This window comes from Colossoma macropomum, unplaced genomic scaffold (genome assembly GCF_904425465.1).
Source record: "Colossoma macropomum unplaced genomic scaffold, Colossoma_macropomum, whole genome shotgun sequence".
Taxonomy (NCBI): domain Eukaryota; kingdom Metazoa; phylum Chordata; class Actinopteri; order Characiformes; family Serrasalmidae; genus Colossoma; species Colossoma macropomum.
The window spans coordinates 21,890,316-21,913,780 of record NW_023494804.1 but is presented as its reverse complement, the minus strand read 5'-3'; the positions used below and the strand labels follow the sequence as shown (position 1 = coordinate 21,913,780).

At 38.9% G+C, this 23,465-nt stretch overlaps 2 protein-coding genes across 3 annotated transcripts; one reads left to right on the top strand and one right to left on the bottom strand.

Annotated features, from left to right (window-relative positions):
* The first annotated feature begins 1,359 nt into the window (after window positions 1-1,359).
* On the top strand, window positions 1,360-6,076 carry LOC118824697 (ints3 and nabp interacting protein). The gene is made up of 4 exons (XM_036595051.1): window positions 1,360-1,525; window positions 4,022-4,118; window positions 5,506-5,593; window positions 5,755-6,076. The coding sequence occupies exons 1-4, from the start codon at window positions 1,501-1,503 to the stop codon at window positions 5,848-5,850; spliced, it is 306 nt and encodes a 101-aa protein (XP_036450944.1). The 5' UTR covers window positions 1,360-1,500; the 3' UTR covers window positions 5,851-6,076.
* A 2,344-nt stretch (window positions 6,077-8,420) lies between these two features.
* Window positions 8,421-22,775, bottom strand: LOC118824514 (uncharacterized protein KIAA1958 homolog). Of its 2 annotated transcripts, none has more exons than XM_036594731.1 (4): window positions 21,757-22,775; window positions 11,786-11,965; window positions 10,998-11,204; window positions 8,421-10,518 (listed from the first exon to the last, which is right to left on the bottom strand). In XM_036594731.1, exons 1-4 carry the CDS (start codon window positions 22,760-22,762, stop codon window positions 10,211-10,213), a joined length of 1,701 nt encoding a protein of 566 aa, XP_036450624.1. In that variant the 5' UTR covers window positions 22,763-22,775; the 3' UTR covers window positions 8,421-10,210. The 2 variants fall into 2 exon arrangements, with proteins under 2 accessions (XP_036450624.1, XP_036450625.1); XM_036594732.1 differs by lacking the exons at window positions 8,421-10,518; window positions 10,998-11,204; window positions 11,786-11,965 and adding exons at window positions 13,218-16,914; window positions 17,048-17,365; window positions 18,218-18,343.
* Window positions 22,776-23,465: the final 690 nt, after the last annotated feature.

Genomic DNA, 23,465 nt, shown 5'->3' with positions numbered 1-23,465 from the left:
CCCGACACGTTTTGTCCTATATACATTTTTTCTCCCGAATACCACTGGATCCTCTGAATTACGAGGTCGTGAAGAGCTATAATACTAATATTGCTACATGTGAGCTAAAACTACTGTGCATCAATTTGATGTCACTTAGCTACACGAAACAAGAGCCGTATAGAGAGATATAGAGATCTCTCTATACGGCTCTGCACGAAACTAAGGCGGGCTGTGGTATCTTATCAAAATGTTCTACTGTAGCGCATCTTTACGGGTAAACCCATAAATAAAACCTCTAGGTAGGATATTTTGATAGGCTAAAACTCCTTGTCAAATATACTAAAGTTACCCGTGTTAAAACTTTTTCGCAGCTTCTTTGAATGTTCCCGTTCCACCTTAAATGGTGCAGCAGCTGTAGCTATCAAAAACATTAGAAAACGACACAAAATACTGACCTGTCGGTTCTGTGAAACAGCAAAAATAAGTTAATGTTACTCTGTTAAGCAAAAATAGAGAAACCTCATATCATGCCTTTAAACCCTCCATGAAGCTGAAGTCAGCTGCTTTTTCGCCGGCTGCTTGTTCGAATTTCCCCGTTCCACCTTAAATGGCTCAGCAGTTCAGAACGTGCCTGCTGCACCACTTAAGATAGAACGGAAAAAGTCGAACAAAAAGCTGGCGAATGTCCTCAGAAAAATGTTAATAGCATTAAAATAAAAATTAAGATATTCTGATATATCAGTTTATCAGGGGGTGATAACCTGCTTGAGGAGGCTGTCAGTCTAATGACGTGAATTCAGTGCGCAGTAGCTCTAGCTCACATGTACCTATATTCATATTTCAACGCCTTAACGACCTCGTAATTCAGAGGATCCAGTGGTATTCGGGAGAAAAATGTACATAGGACAAAACGTATCGGGTTCTGAACATTTTTATTTAACACAGGGGGCGATAGAGGCGATTTTTCGAAAACCTTATTCATTCTGGCCATAGAGAAATGGAGCTTAGACCCGGAGTTCCTAATATGGGCATAAGAACATGGCGCTGACTACAAAATGACGACACGACTACAGTGGTCTGTGAGCAAACCTGTATGACGTATGATGTAGGGTCCGAAATCGTCTACTGCCATCACCATTTCGGGGGCCGTTTCGGTCACAGCATATTTTCGGTTAGCACTACGCAATTGCGGAACCCTAAATAGTGCACTACAGAGTGAATAGGACACAGTTTCGACACAGCCTATGTTTGCGCTCAACATCGATCCCCCGTTTTGTAAAAAGTGAGGGAAGTTCGGTTTGAGATGATTTGGGCCCTTTATATTTGCGGACGTGGCCTGCAAAAAGCCCCTTGTACTGTAGAGGGCAGTGTGGCTTTGATACTAGAGGGAGCCGTAGAGGAAGAATAATGAAAAAAAATCGGCGAGTTGACAACAAAGCATGTTTCTGATATTAATACATTAATTCTGTTCATCTCAGTGTATTTATTAGTGTTGCTGTCACTCTAAAACTCGCACCGATGGCTTCAAATCCGCCCGGACAAGGTAACGGCAGACACGGAAGTTCAGTCTGTAACTTGTTAGTAATTGTTGGTCAGCTGAGCTGCTCTAGGCTGTGAGGGAGGCTGTAAATGGGCTTCCTATTCGCCAGCTTCTTGATCGAATGTTCCAGTTCCACCTTAAATGGTGCAGCGGTTGCTTTCCTGCACTTGAGGCGTTATAACAGTAACTGATGCACCATTTAAGGTGGAACGGGAAAATTCTAACCAGAAGCCGGCGAATAAGAAGCCGACTTCAGCTTCGTAAGCAGAGCTGGATGGATTAACGATGCTGTGCCCTCAGTTTTACAGCCATATCTGAAAAAGTAACCCAACAGTTTTACTTACTGAGAAGAATAATGTGTCTGGATAATGTTAATCAAGCTGTGAGACTGTCCTGATGTTGAAACTGAACCCTTTTTGGACAGGGTAGCTTACACTTTAAAAAAAGATGATTCTTCAAGGGTTTTTTAGAAAAGGCAGTAGTTCTGTTTGGAACCATGAGTTCTTTATAGAACCGTTTGCATGCTTGGTCCTTCAGATTGATGAAGTTGATGGAAAATGGGTTTTAAATAGTTCTATAAAGAGCATTTTTGAAAGTGGTTGCACCATAAAGGTTCTTCTGTTGTCACAAGCTTGACATTGTCACAATAGAAGAACCCTTTTTGGTGCGATATAGAACTTATATAGCTACAGCACATTCTCCATCAATCTGAAGAACCGTTTCATCATTCAAAGAAGCATGGAATGGTTACATATAGAACTCGTGGTTCTAAATAAAAAAATCCCTTAATTAAGAACCCTTGAAGAACCATCTTTTTTTTAAAGTGTGTTTATAAGCAGCAGGATGTGGCTCTTGTTTCCCCAATCATCCATCCTTACTTTTACACTTCAACCCTCAGTCACAGTCAGGCTGAGCCTCAAATGGCTCTGTGCTCCCTATGTAGTGCACTACTTCTGCACCCAAAATATGGCTTATATGTTTAATAGAAAGCTGTTAATATATAGCCCTAAGCTGTACGACTCGATACCTTAACATTTTGTGCATTATTCGGATGTAGAAGCAGATGTTTCATTCACTATATAGGGAGTAAGGAGCCATTTGAGATTCATCCTCAGTCTCTCCACAATAGGGGTGGGTGATCTGGCAAAAATATAATATTGCAATACTTCAAGACATTTTCACAATATGTATATGTATTCTGAGGTTTGATGAGTTGGAACAGCCAAAAAAGATCCAGTAGTGGCACATTTAAAAAAGTACTATCAAAAACTATGAATGTAATGATTTTTATTTGATGTTTCACATACTAGACAGAACTAAGGTCACATAATCAAGGCTAATTATGCTCCCTTTATTCAGTGTTCTTTAAAGGGCCCAAAACCTACAAATGTTGTTGTGTTTATTTCCCCGAGGTATAACTTTTGTGTTTTTATGTGCCAAAAACAGTCATAATCCTTTTTACTTGACCATTTTCCAAACTCCCTTTATCTCTTAGTGTTAAACAGGCTGCTTTTGTTACTGTACATTTAAAACTGATATAAATGAGCTCTGTTCTGATTGGCTATTCAGTAATGTGCCTCATTCAAAAAGCCCTCTGGGCTGAAATACAACCTTATAACTTCAGAATGAATGAGTGTAGCTAAACTGCTGTGCACTGACCAGGTGGATATATCAGTTTTTGTGACATCACCAAAACAATAATTTAAAATGGACGGTTTTTGCAGCTTACTTTCCACAGGTGCACCATGTAGACTGGGGAGTAAATTGTATGGTTTGATGACTGCCACACTGGCTGATGGTGGATATTTATCAACCCTTTTTTAACATGAAGCTCACACTGATGGATTAAATGAACACAAGGAACACACTAGCACATTTCCAGTACTTCCTTTTAGACAACGTTTCAATATAAATAACATTATTTGCTCTTTAATGGGCCAAACTGGAATTTTGAAATTTCTAGATGAAAAAGATTTGTCAATTTAAATAGCATGAATGAAATAAAGTGCTACATTGAAAGTAAGAGGCAACTGGCTGTTTAGCACAATGGGTCAGACATGATTATGCTGTGACGTTGTGGTACAGTTGGAGCAGCAGCATTCAAATACAGCACGAGTGCCCTCACCTCCCTCATGGTATTTTTCCCCATTGCAACACAGATCAGGTAAATTCAAAATAACAAATTAGCTGATTGCCAATTGTGTTTGGAGCACAGAGATGGCAATTCTGAGCTTGACTGACCGCAACCATGGCCAATTCTGATCGTACTAACCTAATAAAAAGTCACCAGGATGTGGGAATGAGTGAAACTATTTTATTCACTTTGGTGTGAAAGACCTCCTCGTTTCTGAGCTCTCAGGCCCGGCAAACATGTTCAGAATTACTGTAAAGATTCTTCACAATCATTTGTGAGATCACAACTCTGGGCTGCCTATAAAACAATCTTTGTAATAGGCCTTTATTTCATGCATCTTGAAGTTTGTCCTGTCACTCCTACAGGATTTCAGAATAAAAACAGGGTGGCCATTTTAGCTGAACTGGACAAGGAGAAGAGACGCCTGATACAGAGCCAGTCCATGAACAATCCAGGAGCAAGGTTAGTATGAACACAGCCAAGCAGATCTGGACCTGACCGACCTCAGCTCGGCTCTGTACTGCAACAAACCTCGAGCCCTGCTGGTGACATCCCATATAAATAAAAATAATGTGTGGCCATGTCATATTAACACGTGGAAATGAGATCCTATTGCATGGCCATGACTTAGTAAGGCGTGGGAATGAGATCATGCCTTATGAAGCTGTAGTCAAGGCTTAATTATCTCAATCCCACGCCTTACTAAGTTGTGGCCGCCCATTATTTTTATTTATACAGGATGTCACCTTTAGGGCTCCGTACAATCCCTACAACTACACACCTAAAAAAGATGGTTCTTCAAGGGTTCTTTAGAAAAGAAAATGAACACCCAAGGAACCCTTTGCGTGATTTAAGGGTTCTTTGTATTGTAAAATGGTTCTTCAGACTGATGGAGAATGTGTTGTATGGTTCTATATAGCACCAAAAAAGGGTCCTGCTATTGTTACAAACTTGACATTGTAACAATAGAAGAACCCCTTTTGCTGCTATATAGTACCCTTTTTAAAAAGGTTCTACATAGAACCATCTTCAGCACATTCTCCATCTATCTGAAGAACCCTTTCACGATGCAAAGAACCCTTTAATCATGCAAAGCGTTCCTTGAGTGTTCATGGTTCTATTTAGAACCATTTTCTTTACTAAAGAACCCTTGAAGAACCATGTTGAAGTGTGTAGGACTGAGAAACACTGAAGTACATGAAACGTTATTGCTATAATCAAATGATGCATTTTATGTGGTCCTAATTTTAACCCAACAGCTACATTTAGCATGATAAGTTAAATGCCACAGTGCATGTTCTGATTGGTCTAAAGCAGGGCTGCCCAAAGAGGAGACCGCAAGGACGTTTTATTTGGCCCACCAGAAAGTTACTAAATCCTTCTACCTCCGTGTACAATGACAGAAAAGAAATTTTATATAGTTTTTTATTTTTATTTTTCTGTTAAGATTTTATTTTAATTACTTTTAGTAAAAAACAAATAGCGTAATGTTATAAGGCAACATTTAAAAACGATTCGATTTACAGCCCACTTGGCTTCTTTATTTGTGTACTGTTTTGCCTTTTTTTGCCCTCAGCCCACCACAAACATTGCATTTTGGCCCCTCGAAGCAATTTGTCCACTTTGGATTGGACATTTAACTGTCCTCATTTTTTGTGATTACAAATAATTTCATGTAATTTTAATTACAGGAAAGTAAGGATGTTCTGTTTTGTATGTGACCAAAACACTTTTTAATATGATAAATTAGGTTATGAAAACTCACCTTTTAGCCCTGTAGTTTGATTAATCTGCAGAGTTTCATTCTGACTGTGCATATCGAATTACTCTTTTTTTTTTTTCCACACAGTATCCCACTTTCAAGACCGGCAGTGAAGGAATTCCGGGACCACGCAGAACAGCAGCACATAGCTGCCCAGCAGAAAGCAGCTCTACAGGTATCAGTCAAGTTTTATGAGTTTTATGTAAAGTTCTACTGATGATGTAACAATAGTAGCTTGGCAGTTATTACAGTTGATAATGAAATTCTAGAACCTTATTGGTAATTCTAGAATCCTGGTCTTGAAAGGGTTAAATCTGTTGCGATGTTCTGTTTCAGCATGCACACGCACACTCGTCAGGCTTTTTCATCACCCAAGATTCCTCGTTTGGGAACCTCATTCTTCCTGTCCTGCCTAGGCTTGATCCAGAGTGATGAAATCTAATATCAGACATTAAAAGGACACTTTGTCTTCTGTAGTAAAAGCTCACTGTGCCTCAGGACTACACCACCTTTAGCCCAGAGCTTTAAAAGCAAATGATCTCCTCCCCTAAATCTGTTGCCATGTTGCTCGACAGACTATGGCATGTATTGATTGTACAATGTTTTTTTACATTTCACATAAAATAAAGAGAATTTGACTTAGAATTAAGGAGCTCCACCTGTTTACACTTTGCTTTTGCCTTTTTGCATTTATGGGTGTTTTTTGTTTATTTTTTTTTTGTTTGTATGATGGCTGACTTTGGAGTTACTTGCAAAAACATCACCTTTTTACATCTTTAGCCCTCACCTCTGGACATGCTCAACTCTAAAACCACAAGATTTACATCACATCACACACAAACGAGTGGTATACTCATAAATACACTATCCCCAGCTGCTCGACCAATTCAGCAGTCTGTCTGTCGTGCTCCTACAAATAAAAGAAAGCAAATGCTGGCACTTCATCTGGTCTGGAGATCAGGAAGCTTTAGAAATTGGGAAGCATTGTCCAGATCCTGCAGATGGTATTCCAATGCTTTTCTTAATACAGAGTTCAGAAATAACAGATTTTGGAGAGACTAATTCTGAAACAACACCTCCCTCCTTTCTAGCTTCTCAAATATTTGCATCTCAACCTTCTTTCAGGAAATTAGTTTTCACACCCCTCTACTCAGTCTATATCTCTGGCCCTCCATGGATGCAACTTAAGGGGCCTTTATCATGGAAAACAGAATTTCCCCTGTTTTGTTTAAAATAAAACAGGTTTATGTAGCATGTAAACACTGTTTAAGTTCTAAAACATCGTTCTCTCCGTAAGATCCGACATACCATCCATGTATAGAAGCTAAGTTGCAACAACACCTTGAGTTTTTATGACTGCATTTTCATTCATCCGCTTATTCCGTTTACAGCAGTTTAGCCCCACCCTTTCACACTAAATTTTAAAGAGTGTTTTAGCCTGGATTGCGTTCTGAATGAGGCACAATATGAGGCAGCCAATCAGAACAGAGCTCATTTATATGTACATGTATCTTACAGGCGCAGTAACAAAAACAGTGTGTTTGCTTCTGAGCGATTAAAAAAGGTTGGAGTTTGAAAAATGATCATGTAAAAATTTTCAGTACATAAAGTAGCAAATATATTAAATGGACCTCTCGGGAAAAATAAATACAAGAAAAAATGTAGGTTATGGGTCCTTTAAAGTGCATCCTATTGAGAAAGTCTGCAGTCTTGTACATGCTTGGAAAACAAAGGTGCCCAAAAGGGTCTTTGGGTGATGCCACCCCTTTCGGTTCCCTAAAGAACAGTTGACAGGATAGTGGTTTAGACAACGATTTGTGTGAATGAGATGAGAATTTTTTTAAGTTTAAAGAACCTCAACACAGTGTAAAGGTTCTAGAAAGAACCTTTAAAAAAGTAAAAAAAAACCTTTACGTTGAGCTGTTAGAAGGTTCTTCACACGTCATTTACAAAAATGGCAATGCACAAAGACCCTTTTTGCGGCACAAAGGTGTAGGTCTTTTGTGTCTAAATCTGCCATTCGTTTAGTCCACAAAAAGGGGACTTGCGGATTTTTTTTGAACGTTGAGTCCATGTGGGATGCAGGCATTGGCAGAATTCCCCTAAATTTGTGGAAAAACAGTACACCAGTTCCAAAATATGTCCTCTAAAGTAATCACATGCTTATGGCCTTGCAGACTTGAAGTGATGATGTTGGCCACTTCAGTGAACACCACAGAATGGATGTCTGAAATCCATGAGACCAGAGTCCACCAGGCTGGAGGTCTGGATTGGGCAAGCGTTTCCGAAGCCAACCAGAACTCCAGCCCAGCTCTCAGAATTCCCTCCACAACAGAATTCCTTCAACCCCACAGTCACTCCTCATACGACACCCAAACACTGAAGTTGTGATCTGAACTTGAAAACCTGTCGCTTGTCCATCTCTGCTGGAGGGCAAAACAGCATTGTTCATTATGCATACAAGGACATGCTGACCTACTGAAATATCAGAGAAAACACGAGCTGGCCCCAGTCGTCCTTTTACACTGTCCAGGCATTTTCCACAACAGTGGTCACTGACCCTCCTCCTGGATATCTACCTTCCTGGAGGTGTCACCTCCAACCCACATCTAACACACCTCCTTTGGCTAACCCAGGAAATATCTGAAGGCAGTAGTTAGACTGAGCAGGTGTGAACTATTAGGGTTGGAGCTGAAGTCTGCAGGAAGGTAGATCTCGGATCTAGGAGTGACCACTGGGGTCCACATACACATGCATGCGCCTTTATTTCTGTACTCTTTTTATAACTGATGAATTAAGCAGTGCTGCTCTAAGAATATCTAATCTCCACAACATGAAAATGAGTGCATTTTTACTGAAACCACAAGAAATAAACAAAATTTGGCTTTTTGAAGTCCAGTTTATTACTGGCAGCCAGTGAAACCACCAGCTATGATGTGTTATAGTGACACTCATCACCTTGAGATAATACAATGTGACACTACTTTGAAGGTTACTGGGGTGCCATGGAAAAAAACCACAGACTTTGTAGTTTGTGACAAACAAGCATGCATTAATCAGAAACAAACAAACTGATCAATATTCTCCTAATAATCAAAGAAGAGTGTCTGACACTGAGGTCAATACTGGTCATAGCAGTCAAAGTTAATACAAGACACATAAAAACAGTAACGTCTTATACTTTAGTGTGAAGACTCAACAACCCAGCTAGACACCAAAGGTAACCAACTTGTAGTGTTTTTTCAACAGTCAGCAGTTTCTCAACTGCTAATTACCCACTAAGGCAGAGGCAACAGGAGAAATGTGTTAAAGTGGCATGGAAAAAGTAGGATAGGTCACTTAGCGGGCACCACATAGGGCACTCAAAAACACCTAATGTGGAAAAAAAAACCTGACTTAATGTACTAAACAATGACCTAGAAGCAGTAATACCCTATATTACTGTACTATTTGCTGAGGTGTATAACTTTAATGAAAAGCTAAAAAAAAAGATGTTTTCAGATGTTTCTTCAAAGTGTGCACTGAGCTTGCCTGTCTAATAAAAGCTTCGAAGCATAATGATAGAAAGAGCCGCTTCATGGCTGGAGGAGCTGGAACATAAAGAGACAGGCTTTCTGTGAGGTACGCAGGTGATTTAAGGCCAGTTAGAGCTTTAAAAACTAGTAAAATAACTTTAAAATCCATCTTAAAGGATCTAGGCAGCCAATGCAGTTCTTTCAAAATGAGGCTGAAATCCAGAAACCCAGTTAAAAGAGCATCACAGTAATCAACTCTGCATGTAACAAGTGCATCAACAAGTTTCACTGCATCACTCTGGAATAGAAAAGGCTCAACTTTCGCAATACTTCTATTTAGCAGTATCTTCAATGACAAAAACCATCTTTAGTGTCTGTGTTTATGTGAAGGATAAAAGAGCTCAGAATCTAAAACTACATCCACGTTTTATACTTCAGGCTTGGTGTATTAAACAAAAGAGCCTCGTTTCTCACAAAGATCTTTCGCTGAATTTTAGTACCAAGGATCAGTATTTAATTTTTTTTCTATCTGCTAAACCTGTCATCAGAGTCTAGATTTTCAGAAGGAGTGGAAACATACAATTGCGTGTCATCGGCATAGCTGTGAAAACCGATGTAATGCTTCTTGGCAACGTTGCTTAGAGGTAACAAAGAGAAAAGCCCTAGAGGACCTAAATGCCCTAAAACCGAACCTTGTGGGACTCCACAAGAAATGTCAAATGTTTTTGATGAATGAAGCCATTCTAAAACTGTGCCTGAGAGGCCTACCCAGTTTTCTAGACGGTGGACTAGAATCTTGCGATTAACTGTTTTAAAAGCTGCTCTAATACCACTAAGACCAAAACAGAAGGATTTTGCCCATCAGCATTTATGCTGTCTCAATGCTATGTTTAGAATGAAGCCCTGACTGAAATTTCTTAAAGAATTTGTTTACTATAAGATACGCATTTAATTGTTTGATGATGTTTATGAGCAGTAAAATGTGAGAAAATGGTGGTATTCCTGGGTCATTATTTAAGTACATTAAACCACATTAAGCTGTTTCCTTATAACTGGGTTTGAATAGAGAGAAAAACGTGTAACATAAACATAAATTAGTTTTTAGATTAGCTTTTTTCTTCTGACAATAGATAGTGTTTGTGACCAGTAAGCTGTGAGAAACTGGTTCAACTAGGTCACTGTTTTAGCACAGTAAGTCACAGTCAGCCTTTTTTCACATTAAACATTTTAGAATGTCCCTCACATAATGTAGAGACAAAGAAATCCATAGGTGGGCTTTATTTACTGACGATTGGTAAAAGCTCCCCCTTTGCTTTCATGGCTTTGATCTTGGCCTTGATACTGTCGTCCATGGCCTGCTTGCACCTGCTTGCGTAGTGGGCCAGCGTCTCCTCCTTCTCGTCCCAAGGGGGCAGAGCGTGGAAGACCTCTGGAGCAGCCAGGCTGAGTTCTGCGATGGCCGCTGTCCTGGAGATGGTGTTGCGGTCCACTCCGACCCGGTCGAAGGCCACTTTCATGGAGACGCTACGGCGGAACTCCTGCAGAGCCGTCATGTAGCGAGCGATCACCCCAACCACATTTTTCACTGTGGAGAGGGAGATACGGTCAGTTAGTGCTTCAACTGCTGCTCATTATGAGCCTTCAAGATCATGGCTTCTGCAAAACTCTCATTTCATAAGGCAACAGTTCACAAGGAAAATCAGTAACAGTAAGGAAGTGTCTGCAAAATTATGAAGTGTTCTCTTAGAAGAAAATACATTTTGTGTTTTTTTTAGGAACTATAGTAATTAATCAACCAATGACCTGCTTTCCTTTATTTTCCATTAGTTTACTAGGGGTGGCAATACTGAAATACTGATACTTTAAGTTTCATTAAGATATGCATAATGCAATTTTGCTAAGTTGCCAACAGGTAGTCATAATACCATATGGCAACATTACTGAATAATGAGTTGTGACAACCTTGTCCAGACAACGTAAACAGCACCACCTTTTGACAACGTTGCAGCAAAGTTGTAAATTGATGAAATTGCTATTACTATGGCTACAGAACCTCTCACATACTTCTGACTCGAGTGTTCTCTCCGTCCCTGCTTCTCTTAGAAGAAATCTTGATGGTTCTTTGTCGGTCTAATGGATGCAGCTCCACCTCTTCAAAGGAGTCAAAAAGTGCTGGTGGCTCAAAGGGAGCGCCCTCCTCAGGGAACGAACCAATCAGCTGATGGGAGCTTCCTGCCTCCATCTGACTGGAAGGATGACCTCTTCTCTTTTCTGACAAAGACACAAAACAGCTAGCAACGGTCACCATACCTCAAAGACATACTTAATTCCTTTGTTTAACCCTTACATGGCAGGCCCAAAGTTTTATTACACACTTCTAGAACCTAAGAATAGCGCAACTCGTTTGCATTGAAGTCCCTGTAGTTGCTGAATAATAAGCCTTAGTATGTAATAAGCCTGGGATTTTAAGAGCTTTTTATTTTACGGCTTATTATTAGTTACTGAATAGTTCAGTAACTAATAAGAAAATAATGTGTAACATAGTTGTAAGAGTTAGGAACCAAAGTCTGGGTCACATATAGATCCTTAGCAGTTTAAGGGCCTAATTAGTCTTTTTTATCTCTCAAATATAGGCAGTAAAACACTCTTCTCCTCACAAGATCTAGTATCGTTTCTAACAGTCTGCACAGAAACACACTCATTCTATCACTAGTTTTCTCAATTAATTTAAAACCCATGTATAATTACCCCACCCCACTGACGAATATGTTTGCTTTATGTTTGTTTTCTTAATTATCATGCACAAGTGTTTACTGATTTGTTTGGTCACAGCTATGAGTTTAGGTGCATACCTGGTCGGAGTTGGTCTTGGAGGAATTCACAGATAAGCTCTGCCTTTTTGCTGAGTTCCTGCTGCAGCAGCTCTTTGTCCTGTTTGAGACTGCTGACGGTTTCCCCGAGCATCATGCTTTTACTCCTCTCAGCCTGCAGCAGAGCCTTCAGCTTCTCTATCTCATACACAGCAAAAGGCACTGGTTTGGAAAGAGATTAAAAAAATGTTACTTTACAAATTAATAGAGATCTGAATGTAGAACTGTGATTTTTAAAGAAAGCAAAATCTGAAAGCTTCAAAAATAATGCACCAAACACTGCCAAACAGATGAAATGTGAAATCTAGTGAAATAGTATCTAGAAAAAAGAGCACGGCAGAAGACTCCAGGCAATAAAAGCACTGATGTCACCTAATGTGACCTGGGCCCGTATTCATGAAGCTTCTCAGGGTAGAAGTGCTGACCTAGGATCTGGTCCTGTTAGTCCTGGTAAATAAGAGAGGAATCTGGTCCTAGACCAGTATTTGGAATCATCTACACCTGCTCCTTCACTGATCGGCTAGCAACTTCGCTTACCTACAGTACATGTTCAAAAGTTTGTAGACATTCTGCGTTTCTACTGAGTTCTATAGTATTTATAATGAGCTTGTCCCTCTTTGCCACAGTAACAGCCTCTACTCTTCTAAAAAGCTTTTACAATAGGTTACACTAGGATCATTGCTGTGAGGATTTGATTGCATTCAGCCACATGAGCATTAATGAGGTCAGGTACTGATGCTGGATGATCAGTTCTGGAGGTATTGGATAGAGCTCTATCACTCTAGAGAATGTAGTCCCACTGCTCCATAGTCCAAAGCTGGGGGGTGGGGGGTTTATATCCCTCCCTCCCTCTCTCTCCATATATATATATATATATATATATATCTATATATATCTATATATATATATATATATATATATATATATATATATATATATATATCTCTATATATATCTCTATATATATATATATATATATATATATATATATATATATATATATATATATATATATATATATATATATATCCATCCCTCTAGCTGATGCTTGGCGTTAGGTATGGTGACCTTAGGCTCAAGTGTGGCTGCTCCTTTCTATTGGTCAGTGCTTTTCTATGCAGATTATCGCATGGTCTATTTATAATGAAACTTACACACGATGTAAAGGACAACAGGCATTTTCAAATTGTCAAAAACTGAAAAACGCATATGGAAAGCCAGTGCCAGCACCTTCAAGTGGCTGAATCCACACAGTAGGATTGTCTGAATACATTTGGACATGCAGCGTAGCTTTTTGCCATCAAAACATGACAGAAAACCAAAAATCACTGACGCAAGCCAATATTAATGGTGTTGTTCAACATCACTGAATCAAAAACATGGATCTAATTCAAAATGATCACAAAAAAAGATATTTATTTTCTATAATATTTTTATTACAATCCTTGGTTAGAAAATAACAAATCAGACCACTCATGATGCATCAAATATAAAAACCAATTATTTACACATCGAGAACAAATAGAGATTGCAGCACGGACAAAGTTCACTCATTTTCATATGGGATAAAAGTGAATGATTACGGAATTTTTCACATACTTTGTGATATTGGACTATTAGTATACCATAGTGTTGAGTCTTCAGTCTCTTCAGATGTACTCACCAACGTCCTTTAGAGTCTACAGCTGCTTGTACATATATTTCTCAAAGCAAATGATATATATATATATATATATATACACACACACACACACACACACGTATGTACAGCTAAAACTGTGGAAATGATGCAGCTGAGATCCATTCATGATTTGAGCAGGCAATGCAATGCACACTGCAGTAGAGTTCACACAAGCATGTATATAAAGCATTAAAAAGCCTTCAAAAGCTCTAAAAAGGTTTATCTAAAGCAGAAATAAATAGTACGGCAATAAATAAATTTGAAAAGGGGAAATCATTAAAAGGATAAAATTCCAAGGTCCATCTTGCCATCTCAGACCACATGCAGGTGCAGCAGGATGGAAAACATGGGTGTCTACAGATACAAGCATGGACTCCTGCATTTCTGTATGTTGCTGCACACACTTTGTTTGATGAAGAGTTAATGTGATGCTGATTACAGCTGGGCGATATGGTTAAAAATGATATCATGATATTTTTCAGCCTTTGGGTGTTGATGGTGTATCTTAATATTCATGCATTCTCACCAAAGATTAATAATATTACTTCAATCAGAAGAACCATATTTTGGACTATATAGTCTTTCTTTAATGGAATGAGATATTCAAATTTGGATGTGAACAAATATTTCAAAAGGTTTACTGCAATAAGTACTAAAAATACAGTACTAAAAAAAACAACAACAACAAAAACAAGAGGATCTTTCCACTGCACAAAGTACTGAAATCTTTGGCACCAGAAAACTGGAACTTTTTCCACCGGCCATCAGACCAGCGCCACAGGCTCCAGTTCTATGGTTTTTGGTACCTGCTGACAGACCAACAAGACCTAATGGTACCCAGGGATTTTCTCCTTAGTCAATGGTAACACTTGCATGAATGACTAGCACTTCTTTACTCTTCCAGGTAACCAAGCACCATTATTTCACCAACACACGCACCAGAATGTCAACTAGAACAGTTTGCTGATGTGGCGATTGCTATTTTTACAATTACTACCTCATTATTGCTTTGTTAGTACTGTTTGCTAAAGCTACTTCAAAGCTAAAGCTATTAGCATTTATGCTAGCCACCACAGAACAAGTGCTCACATTTGACCACCTGATATTCTGTGTGACTGTTGACATGTGAGTGGTTAAGCATTGAGCAGCACACTGTACTATTTCCTGTCAGCAAAAATAGTGTTAAGCTATAGAAAACAAGAAGGCTGATGCTTCAAGTCACATTCTAAAGAGAAAAAAAATAAGGCTTTGCTTGACTCTACACACAATTCTGTGTAAATGTGGACATTTGTGCGAGTGTGTGAGCACAGAACAGTGCAATATATCGCTTCATATCAGCCAGTAAGTTAGGCTAATTAGCTAGCAAGATAGATCTAGTTGTCTCTCGAACAAGTGGAAAACAAAGTAAAACTACAACCATAAGTTCCTGTTGGTTTCCATTTGGGCCAGAACTTGTTTTTGATTGTGCAGTGGAAAAACACCCTAAATGAACAAGATTAATAGTATATAAATTTGTTTTGTACCAGTTTCACGCACTATTGGTACTGCAAAGGACTCTGGTGGCTTTTTTAGTACTGTACTAAACCTTCACCCTCCCTGTCTCCCTGTCTCCGTGACTCACAACTGTAAACAAATGCAACTTCAGGAGCGAGTCTTGCCTGGATGGGGCAATCAAACAGACACTGAAGGCATGTTTTTTACTAGTGGTTTTCATCCAGTGGGCCCTGGTGGTACTGCTAGGGAGCTTTTTTTCCTTAACACCAAAATTTATAACAATTTAGACATTCAACTAACTGTAAATTTAAGTATGACAAATATTGCTATAATCATCATTAGCAAAAATATAACGTTCATGTTGCGCTCACTGACTGGTCTGGGAATATACTAGGTAGTTATGTTTATATTTTCAGTGCAAGTCAATGTAGAACGTTCCACTTTTTGATCGCATCCATCATTGAAAATGGTTAAAATCAGGGTCTTTCAAAAAACCATCTATAAGTGAAGTGGCCACCGTAACTTGGACAGAAAAAAAAACAAGCATTAACCAAAGCGAGTACTTAGTGCTAGACTTCACGTGTGAGAACTGAAAACAAACACCTACCGCTCTGTTGTCTGCTCTCATCAGATGTAGCTTTGACGTCAAATAATTTATGCAGTCACGTCAAGATTAAACATAATGAGTATGTATCTAAACCTACTGAACTGAGCCAAAACTTTGCAGCCTTTAGCTTTTCAGCCTCACTTTTGGTAGCTGCCAAACGAAATCAGCTACCTCATTAGGGAAGTCATTAAAAAAAATGATCAAATCATTATGTAGGCCGTGAGTTGCAAATGCTATCCAACCACTTTTCTTAAACTTGCCACTGCACTAGCGAGGCTTAACATACTCAAACTTCTAAGACAAGAAAGTCTCTTTTATGCAGTCGCTGCCTAATACAATGCTCATTAAGATCATGTGTTGTTCACAATGTTGCCTCATTTACTTTCTCAAATATATCAAAAATATTTTATACATCGGCCAGCTCCAGTGCGGACTCAGTGAACCTGAAACCACTTAACTACTTGAACTGCACCTTATCTTGAACATTGTGCCTACTCTCACTGGCCATTTTTCAGAAACACCTACTATATAGTTCCACTTAATAGGTTTTCCATTATGGTCTGTAGCCAATATGTTGCTGCACAGTTTATCTACCCTGTCCATCAATGGAAAGGGACCACCACAGGACCACTGCTGACCAGACAGATATTCTTTGAATCCTGGATCATTCTCAACACAACAGATATACTGACATGACAATGACATGTTAGTGGGTGTTGCAGTGGGGGTATATGTGTATCAGGCACAGCATAGTCGCTGGGAACTGACCACATATACTGCATGTTTTTGTCATAAAAAGCTCCTACATGAATTCTACACTGAAAGTTGCAACTGTCAGCTGGTAAGCTAGTAGTGGGAGTTCTGAAGAGACGATTTAGAAACAACAGGAGTGTCAATACCAAACATTGGTCTTGTCAATTCTTAGATACAGTTTTTTCTGTGACTTTTCACTGCTACTGAAAAGTTTTAAAAATCGTTCTGACTGCATCTTTAAAAGGCAGCAAACAAGGACCTGCCTGGTCTAACCAGTGACCAAGAAAACAAAATCAGTACTTTGTTTGGTCCCTGTACATTTACAAAATATCAGCAACAATAACACTGATCACACTAATACAATGGAGAGTTGTGACTGAAGAGGCTGGGGGATCTCCAAATAGTCTCACATATACGAAGGCCCCGACTTCTGCGAACTGTGGAAAAGATATGACTTTTGTGCTAGTTTTTTCCTCTGACCAATTCTCAACCTGCATTTGTTGATGCAGGCTTTCTTCAGCTTGGCTGACTCCACAGATGTCCATCCTTCCAAACTGGAGCAATGCAGGACATAAGCTGTAATTAAAATGAAAAGAAATTAAATCCATTTTACTTTAAAAGCATCTTTTTTTTCTTCACTTCAAAACTGTAAACAGACCAAAAAACTATGTGAAGAATGGATTATTAAAAATATTTATATATAAAATACCTATGATCCCATCCACGGTTCTTCTGTCCAGGATTTTTTTTCCATCAGGCACTTTGCCCCTCTTCCCAAAAGCCACAGCCCCAATAAGGTCTTCCTCACTGAAGAAGTGTTCAAATAGTAGGTGAAAAAGCCTCATGCTGTCCTGCCTGGACTCCTGGTGCATGGTGGCCAGTTTTGACGTGGGCAGGTAGAGTCCACAGCCTGGAAAGAGTTCCTGTACCCCGAGCCTGGGCGGACTGGCCTCCGGGACACGAGATCTCTCATGAATTACGAGGACCCGGGAGATGACTGCCTGAAGGTTTTGCAATGTTATAGGATCTGCAAGAGAAATGTCACAAGTGGTTACAAAAAAATAAATAAATCAACATGTCGATGGCAAAATTGGTCAAACTGAGTCAAAATTGAAATCAACAGTCTCTTGCTACTACCTGAAAGTTAATTTAGCATTGTGCTTTAAAAAGGCTCATATCTGACATTTTCTCCCTTTTTTTTTAACATTATCGACCGAGATCCGCATGTGACATTTGTGTGGTTTTATGTACCAAAAACAGACACAATTCACTTTTTTCATGATCATTTCCCAAACTCTCTTTAACCCTTTACAATTAAACAGGACGTTTTCAGTACTCTGCCTTTAAGACTGATATACTGTTGCCGTCGGAACTTCATATCTCCATTTTTGTCACTGTTTAAATTTTTCACCTTGTCTAACATTTCATGATGAGTGGACAAATTGAAATGGTTCAAAATTACTTCCTTTAAAAGTTCCATTAAAAGTTAAGAACGGCTTATCTCTTGTAAAGTTACCATTTTGGAGATACAAGGTTTTGCTCCATCAGTGACAGCGTGTAAATGTTCTCTGTTATGATCGAGTGTCCTTCATTGTGGACAGGCAGGTCTAAAGTGATATAGGCAGGATAGGCGAATATATGTATTTAAGGAGTTGTTTTTGTATGACATCACAAAAAAGGCCAACTAAGTCTCAATATATGGACTGTATGAACTGGGGAATGAATGGGCATTTTGAAACTTATTTTGAAACTTTGGTAATGTTTACAAACTACATCAAACTCCTATTTTAAAAAGCAAGGAAATTTTGGTTTTCTAAGATACGAGCCCTTTAAGTAAAAAGACAAAGCAAAACTACTGAATGACAGACGCAGATCTCACCAATGGTTGTGATGAATTCCTCAAGCTCTTTTCTATCTTCAGAATGCCTCTCAGCATTTGGGGAAAACTCTGATGTGGAAGGCCAGAAGTGTTCATCTGAGTTCAGAGTGGAAGGAGCCAAGCAGCCTGTAACACATCCGATGTGCAAGTTTAACACTAATTTAGCTCAAATAAAGGGCTGAGAGAATTTACAGAAATGAAACTGTAATACTAGAAATACATTTTAACACCCTTAAACTCTAAGGGCCTGTATGTGGGGACACACTTCTGTTCCTCACTCTTGTAGCTACATAACTTTATAGTAGTTACTGAATGATTGGTTCCAAAATTTATAACTGAATAACACGCCTACAGTTTAAGGGGTTACAAAAGTGGGCATCAAGCAGTTAACATGAAAGAGGAGACAGTTTCTTCAGTCCTGTTTTAATATCTGACAAACAGAATCCAAAGCAATTGCCATACAATGTCCATTAGTAGAGGACTGCTATGAATCATGGAGAGAAATGGTGCATTTACACCCTTGGCCGGCCGACAGAGAGTTAAAAACGAAAAAAAACAACAAAGAAATTGGAATTATTTTATTTGCAATTATGCAAAGTTTCCTTCCAAATTCATTTGCCTCATTCATGTACCTGAAATACAAAATTACGATGTTCCACGTTAGCTAATAATGAAGTAATTAAAGTTAACAGTATGATCATAATACAATGAAGACATAAAATTCTTGCACAAATAACTAACCATGGAAGGCATTCAGAACCTTTTTTCCATCTTCTTTTCAAGAGAACCTGTAAATGTGATCAAATGATATTTTATCCACAAAATGCACTGGAAATTTGCTGCATTTATTTAAATACGTCTTTCATGCAAACCAAATGATCTGGATGTATTTTTATTGATTATATGCATTACAAAAACATGGTGAGATTTTCTTATGCTACAAATAGAAACTGTCCAAAATACACTCACCTTGTATTATTTCGATTGGTCGTTATAACGCGCACCGTCCATTTTTCATCTTGACGGAAATTTCAAATATCCACAGAGCATCTTCACAAAACAGTTTAATCCTTTATTTCAGAGTGGGAGCGTGCAGTAGGAACTGAGTCCAGCCTTGTTTAAATTATAACTGCGAGATATTCAGCTTTTTACCCATGCTAGATGAAAGTCATTTGTTTTTAGAGCTTTTAAGATTTTAAGACGCCTTTCACTTCTTTCAACGACGGGTTCGTTTTGTTTAAACGATAAGAATTAGAACTCAAAGTGTAGGTGTCCTATTGAAGATTTCTCTTGAAAAAAATATGGATAAATTAAGGCAAAAATTAAGGTTTCAATAACTTTACATAAGAAATCTGCTTTAAAGCAAATATAGAAATATATAAATGGAATGTAAAGAAATAAATACATGCATGTTTTCATATGCACTGATGTTCAAACCTACTACAACAAACCTTACAGACAATCGATTTCTAAAACCCATATGTTCTTAAACTGTATAGAAAAAATAGCACTCCTGAGAGTTTATTCTTTACCATATTTAGCTTGGCATGGTCAATGTGCCGTGCTAAAGATCCAACAAATCTTCAGAGGAGTATAAAATCAATAGTGTTTAACTAGACGTTCTGTTTACAACATCCAAATAAAGGCCTATTACCAGATCATGGAAAATAAAGTCATATTTTCCAGTCTTGTTTATGATTACAACTTATGCTTCACGTTTAAAATGAGAATTATGGTGCACTGCCTTTCCTGTTTTTAATGTTGCTATCCGCATAGCCTCAGCTTGCTTAGTAAGCCAAGAGAGTAAAATAAATTACATCACCAGTAGTATAAAAAATTATATAGAAGATTTATATTATATTGATATATTATTTCTATATAAATCCCAGTTTGAACATAGTAAATCAATACAGCATTAAAATTGTTTAAGCCGGAGCATTAAAAAACTGCTTTTGGATTTAAAAAAAAGAAAGCCTCCTGCAGGATGCAGATTATGTTTTCTCAGAAACAGACACACACACTGTCCTACCGCAAAAATAAAAAAAAGAATTTATCCTAATCCTTAAGAATTAGGATTTATCCTAAGTATTTTGTACCATTTTGAAATAAATGTACCCTATTTATGAACCATTATAAAAAGAACATTTTGATTTTCATCATCGCTGATTACTGCTGTTGAATTGCTGTTGCAAAGGTCAGTACATCACATGCCGCACAGATACACCTTACACACTTAAAAAGACGGTTCTTCAAGGGTTCTTCATAAAGAAAATGGTTCTATATAGAACCACGAACACTCAAAAGAACGTTTTACATGATGAAAGGGTTTTTTGCATCATGAAAGGGTTCCTCAGATTAATGGCGAGTGTTTTATATAGTTTCATGTAGAACCTTTTTGAAATGTTGTCTACATCATGATGAGCCTGTTTACACCTGGTATTAACATGCTTGCTGTCTAAATATAGATATACTTGACCAGACGCGTCCTCAGAGTGATAAAATATGATCTGACTGTACTTTCCTGCTTAAAAATATCATATCAACACATACATTATTTCTGTTTTACTTCTGGTAGCCTACTGTAAACAAGGTTTCTCGCCTGTTACTACCAATGTATTATATGCTGTCAAATATCACAAAAAGTCATTTAAAACAAGCAACAACCTGTCTGCATTTTTGGAGGAGAAAACTTTGCAAACTCTGGCATTTTAGATACAAGATAGAAGCTTAGTCATATGTAACTGCACACTGATATAGCATAACATTTACGCTTGACTTGAATGTGGTCAAGATCTGTCTCTGACCACCTCCAAATGTGGTCTGAGATCGTAATCTGATCACAATGTGTCCGGTGTGTTTACACCGGGACTTTCATGCGGTCAAAGAGAAATCCAAATGTGATCAGAAAAATTATGCAGGTTGATGCCAGGTGTAACCAGCCTCTATGCATCATCTAACATAAGGGCTTTGGGAGTTGTGATGAGTTGTGATCAGACCTGATTTCTCCAGAAGATCTGAAATTTGTCTGACAGTTTATAGTCTTTTTGTCAAATTTTAAAGTTCTGACTTTTACAAAACAGTTAAACAAAACAGTCAAAATGTGAAATGTGTGAAGGAACATTAAGACCAGTGCACAAACAAAAACTCTAATGTTTGCACTTGTCCTTAGAACGTTCAGAAAACAGACAAGTAAAATGAACACATGAAAGGGAAGAGAACGGGTTCTGGGTTCTTTCAACAAACACAAGCATGGTGCACCGATTTGAAGCCTGACTGACGATCTTACTTAATGAATCATACTTATGTAATATCACACATAAAAAGAATTGTTACCTTCCTCTAGTTACAATTTGTTGTTTTTTCTTTTTACATATTTTTTGCTGTCTTATATATATATATATATATATGCATCATGAAAAATCATTTCCCTCATTTTCATCATCCTTGTAAAGTGCTTTTTTTGAAGATGTGCTATGAAACAAATAAAATGAAATGTGTTATTGTTTATTATTAATATGTGCAGTGCATTAAGTCTTTACCTGTGCCGTCCCCTTTAGCTTCTGCGCCGAGAGCTTGTTCTGCTAGAATGTCCATCTCGGGGTTACCCGTGACCGATGTATCTCCAAATGATATCTCAAAGTCGCCGTTGGGAAGGCTTTCCACCAGGTCACTCTTTCCAGGTCGGCTCGTGGATGCTGCACTGTGACTGGCTGCTGGGTTTGAGTTCATGTGCGTTCTGCTCTGGGAACCGCTTACAGGAGCATGCGGTGGTTTGGCCACAGATGGCGAAGTGTTTTCCAGTGGTGATGAAGATACTCCCACTGAATCCCCATCCATAGAGGAGGGCCTGTGATGGGCTGATGATATGGACGAGGGTCTAGTCTGAGAATTCGGTCTGGGTGAGTGGGACACCCCACTACAAGGCTGAGGACCCTCCGAACCACCTGGGATTTGGGCGTTAGCTACGGTGTAATAGTCTTCAGCTCTCTCTTGCTTGATCTTCTTCGCTCCAGTATCCCCACAGTCTCCGGACACTGGCCCTTTGGGGCCCCTTTTCCTGTCAGTGGCCCTTGGCTCAGAGTCTCCCTCTTCATCCGTGGCAGAAGACTCACAGACAATGTCAAACAGGTGGTTGTTGTACTCCTCCGCATTGTCGTCCATTTCAGACGGTTCGCTACAGTTGGAGAAGTCACAGGAGTCTTGGGTCTGGTTGGAGTCACCTTTATTCTTGGCCCCGCTACCCAGAAACCTTTCTGCCGAGCTGCTCTGCATGGCCGTGGCACTCTGTAGAAGAGTGTCCGAACTGATCCCTCGGCTACTCTGGTATAACATTCGCTCCTTGTGGGTTGTTTTACAGGAGCTCATTAAGGGCCAGTGGTACGCATGACCAGCATTGCAACCCCAAAGTGCGGTGAGGCTGCCATGGGCCCCTTCCGTAAGCAAGTGCTTCAGGTTGGGGATGAGTGCGCAGATAGTTCCATGGCTGTGGGCCCATTTCACTAGTTTAGATAAGTTTTCCGCCGAGGTGTGCAAACAGTCGTTCATGTTGAGCGTCGTCCCCTGAGAAGATACAGAATAAGGTTAGATCTTGTTTTCCCTCAAAGTTACTGTAATTACAACCAATCACAAGTTCAGTAAATAGCTTTATTTTTGACTGGGTGAGTTTATCAACTGATATAGCATTCCAGAAATGACCTGGCCAGGATACGGATCAGCTTAACACCTACAAGTTAATCCAATGAACTCGTGCTTTGTCTTCAACAACCATCAATCATTTTCACTCACTCCATTCAGACTGCTAAGCTAAAGCTAACAATGATCACAGATCTAACGTTACTTGACGACCCTAGTTTACTGCTTAGATGTGTAGCTTAACTACCAAAACGGCATGTCTAACTTATCTCACCTCAGAACATGTGACGGCAAATTAACAAGAAACCGAAAGTGAATCTTTATCGCCAGCTTGTGATATAAATGGCTAGCGTTAGCTAGCGGGCTAGTTAGCTAGCTAGTTAGCCGTCTAGCTGACCGCACAGGTGGCATCTTAAATAAACGCAAATGACAACTCGCTAACTAATAATACCTCTAAGATAATAAAACTGTCATATCTGGATTACCTACATGAACATTTGGGTTGTGTACATCTGAATAACGTTCGCTATTTGGACAGCTAGCCCGCGTTAGCGGTTAGCTCACCTAACCCTACATAACAAAACAAAGAGATGCCAGCAGTGTTAACGTTACCTTC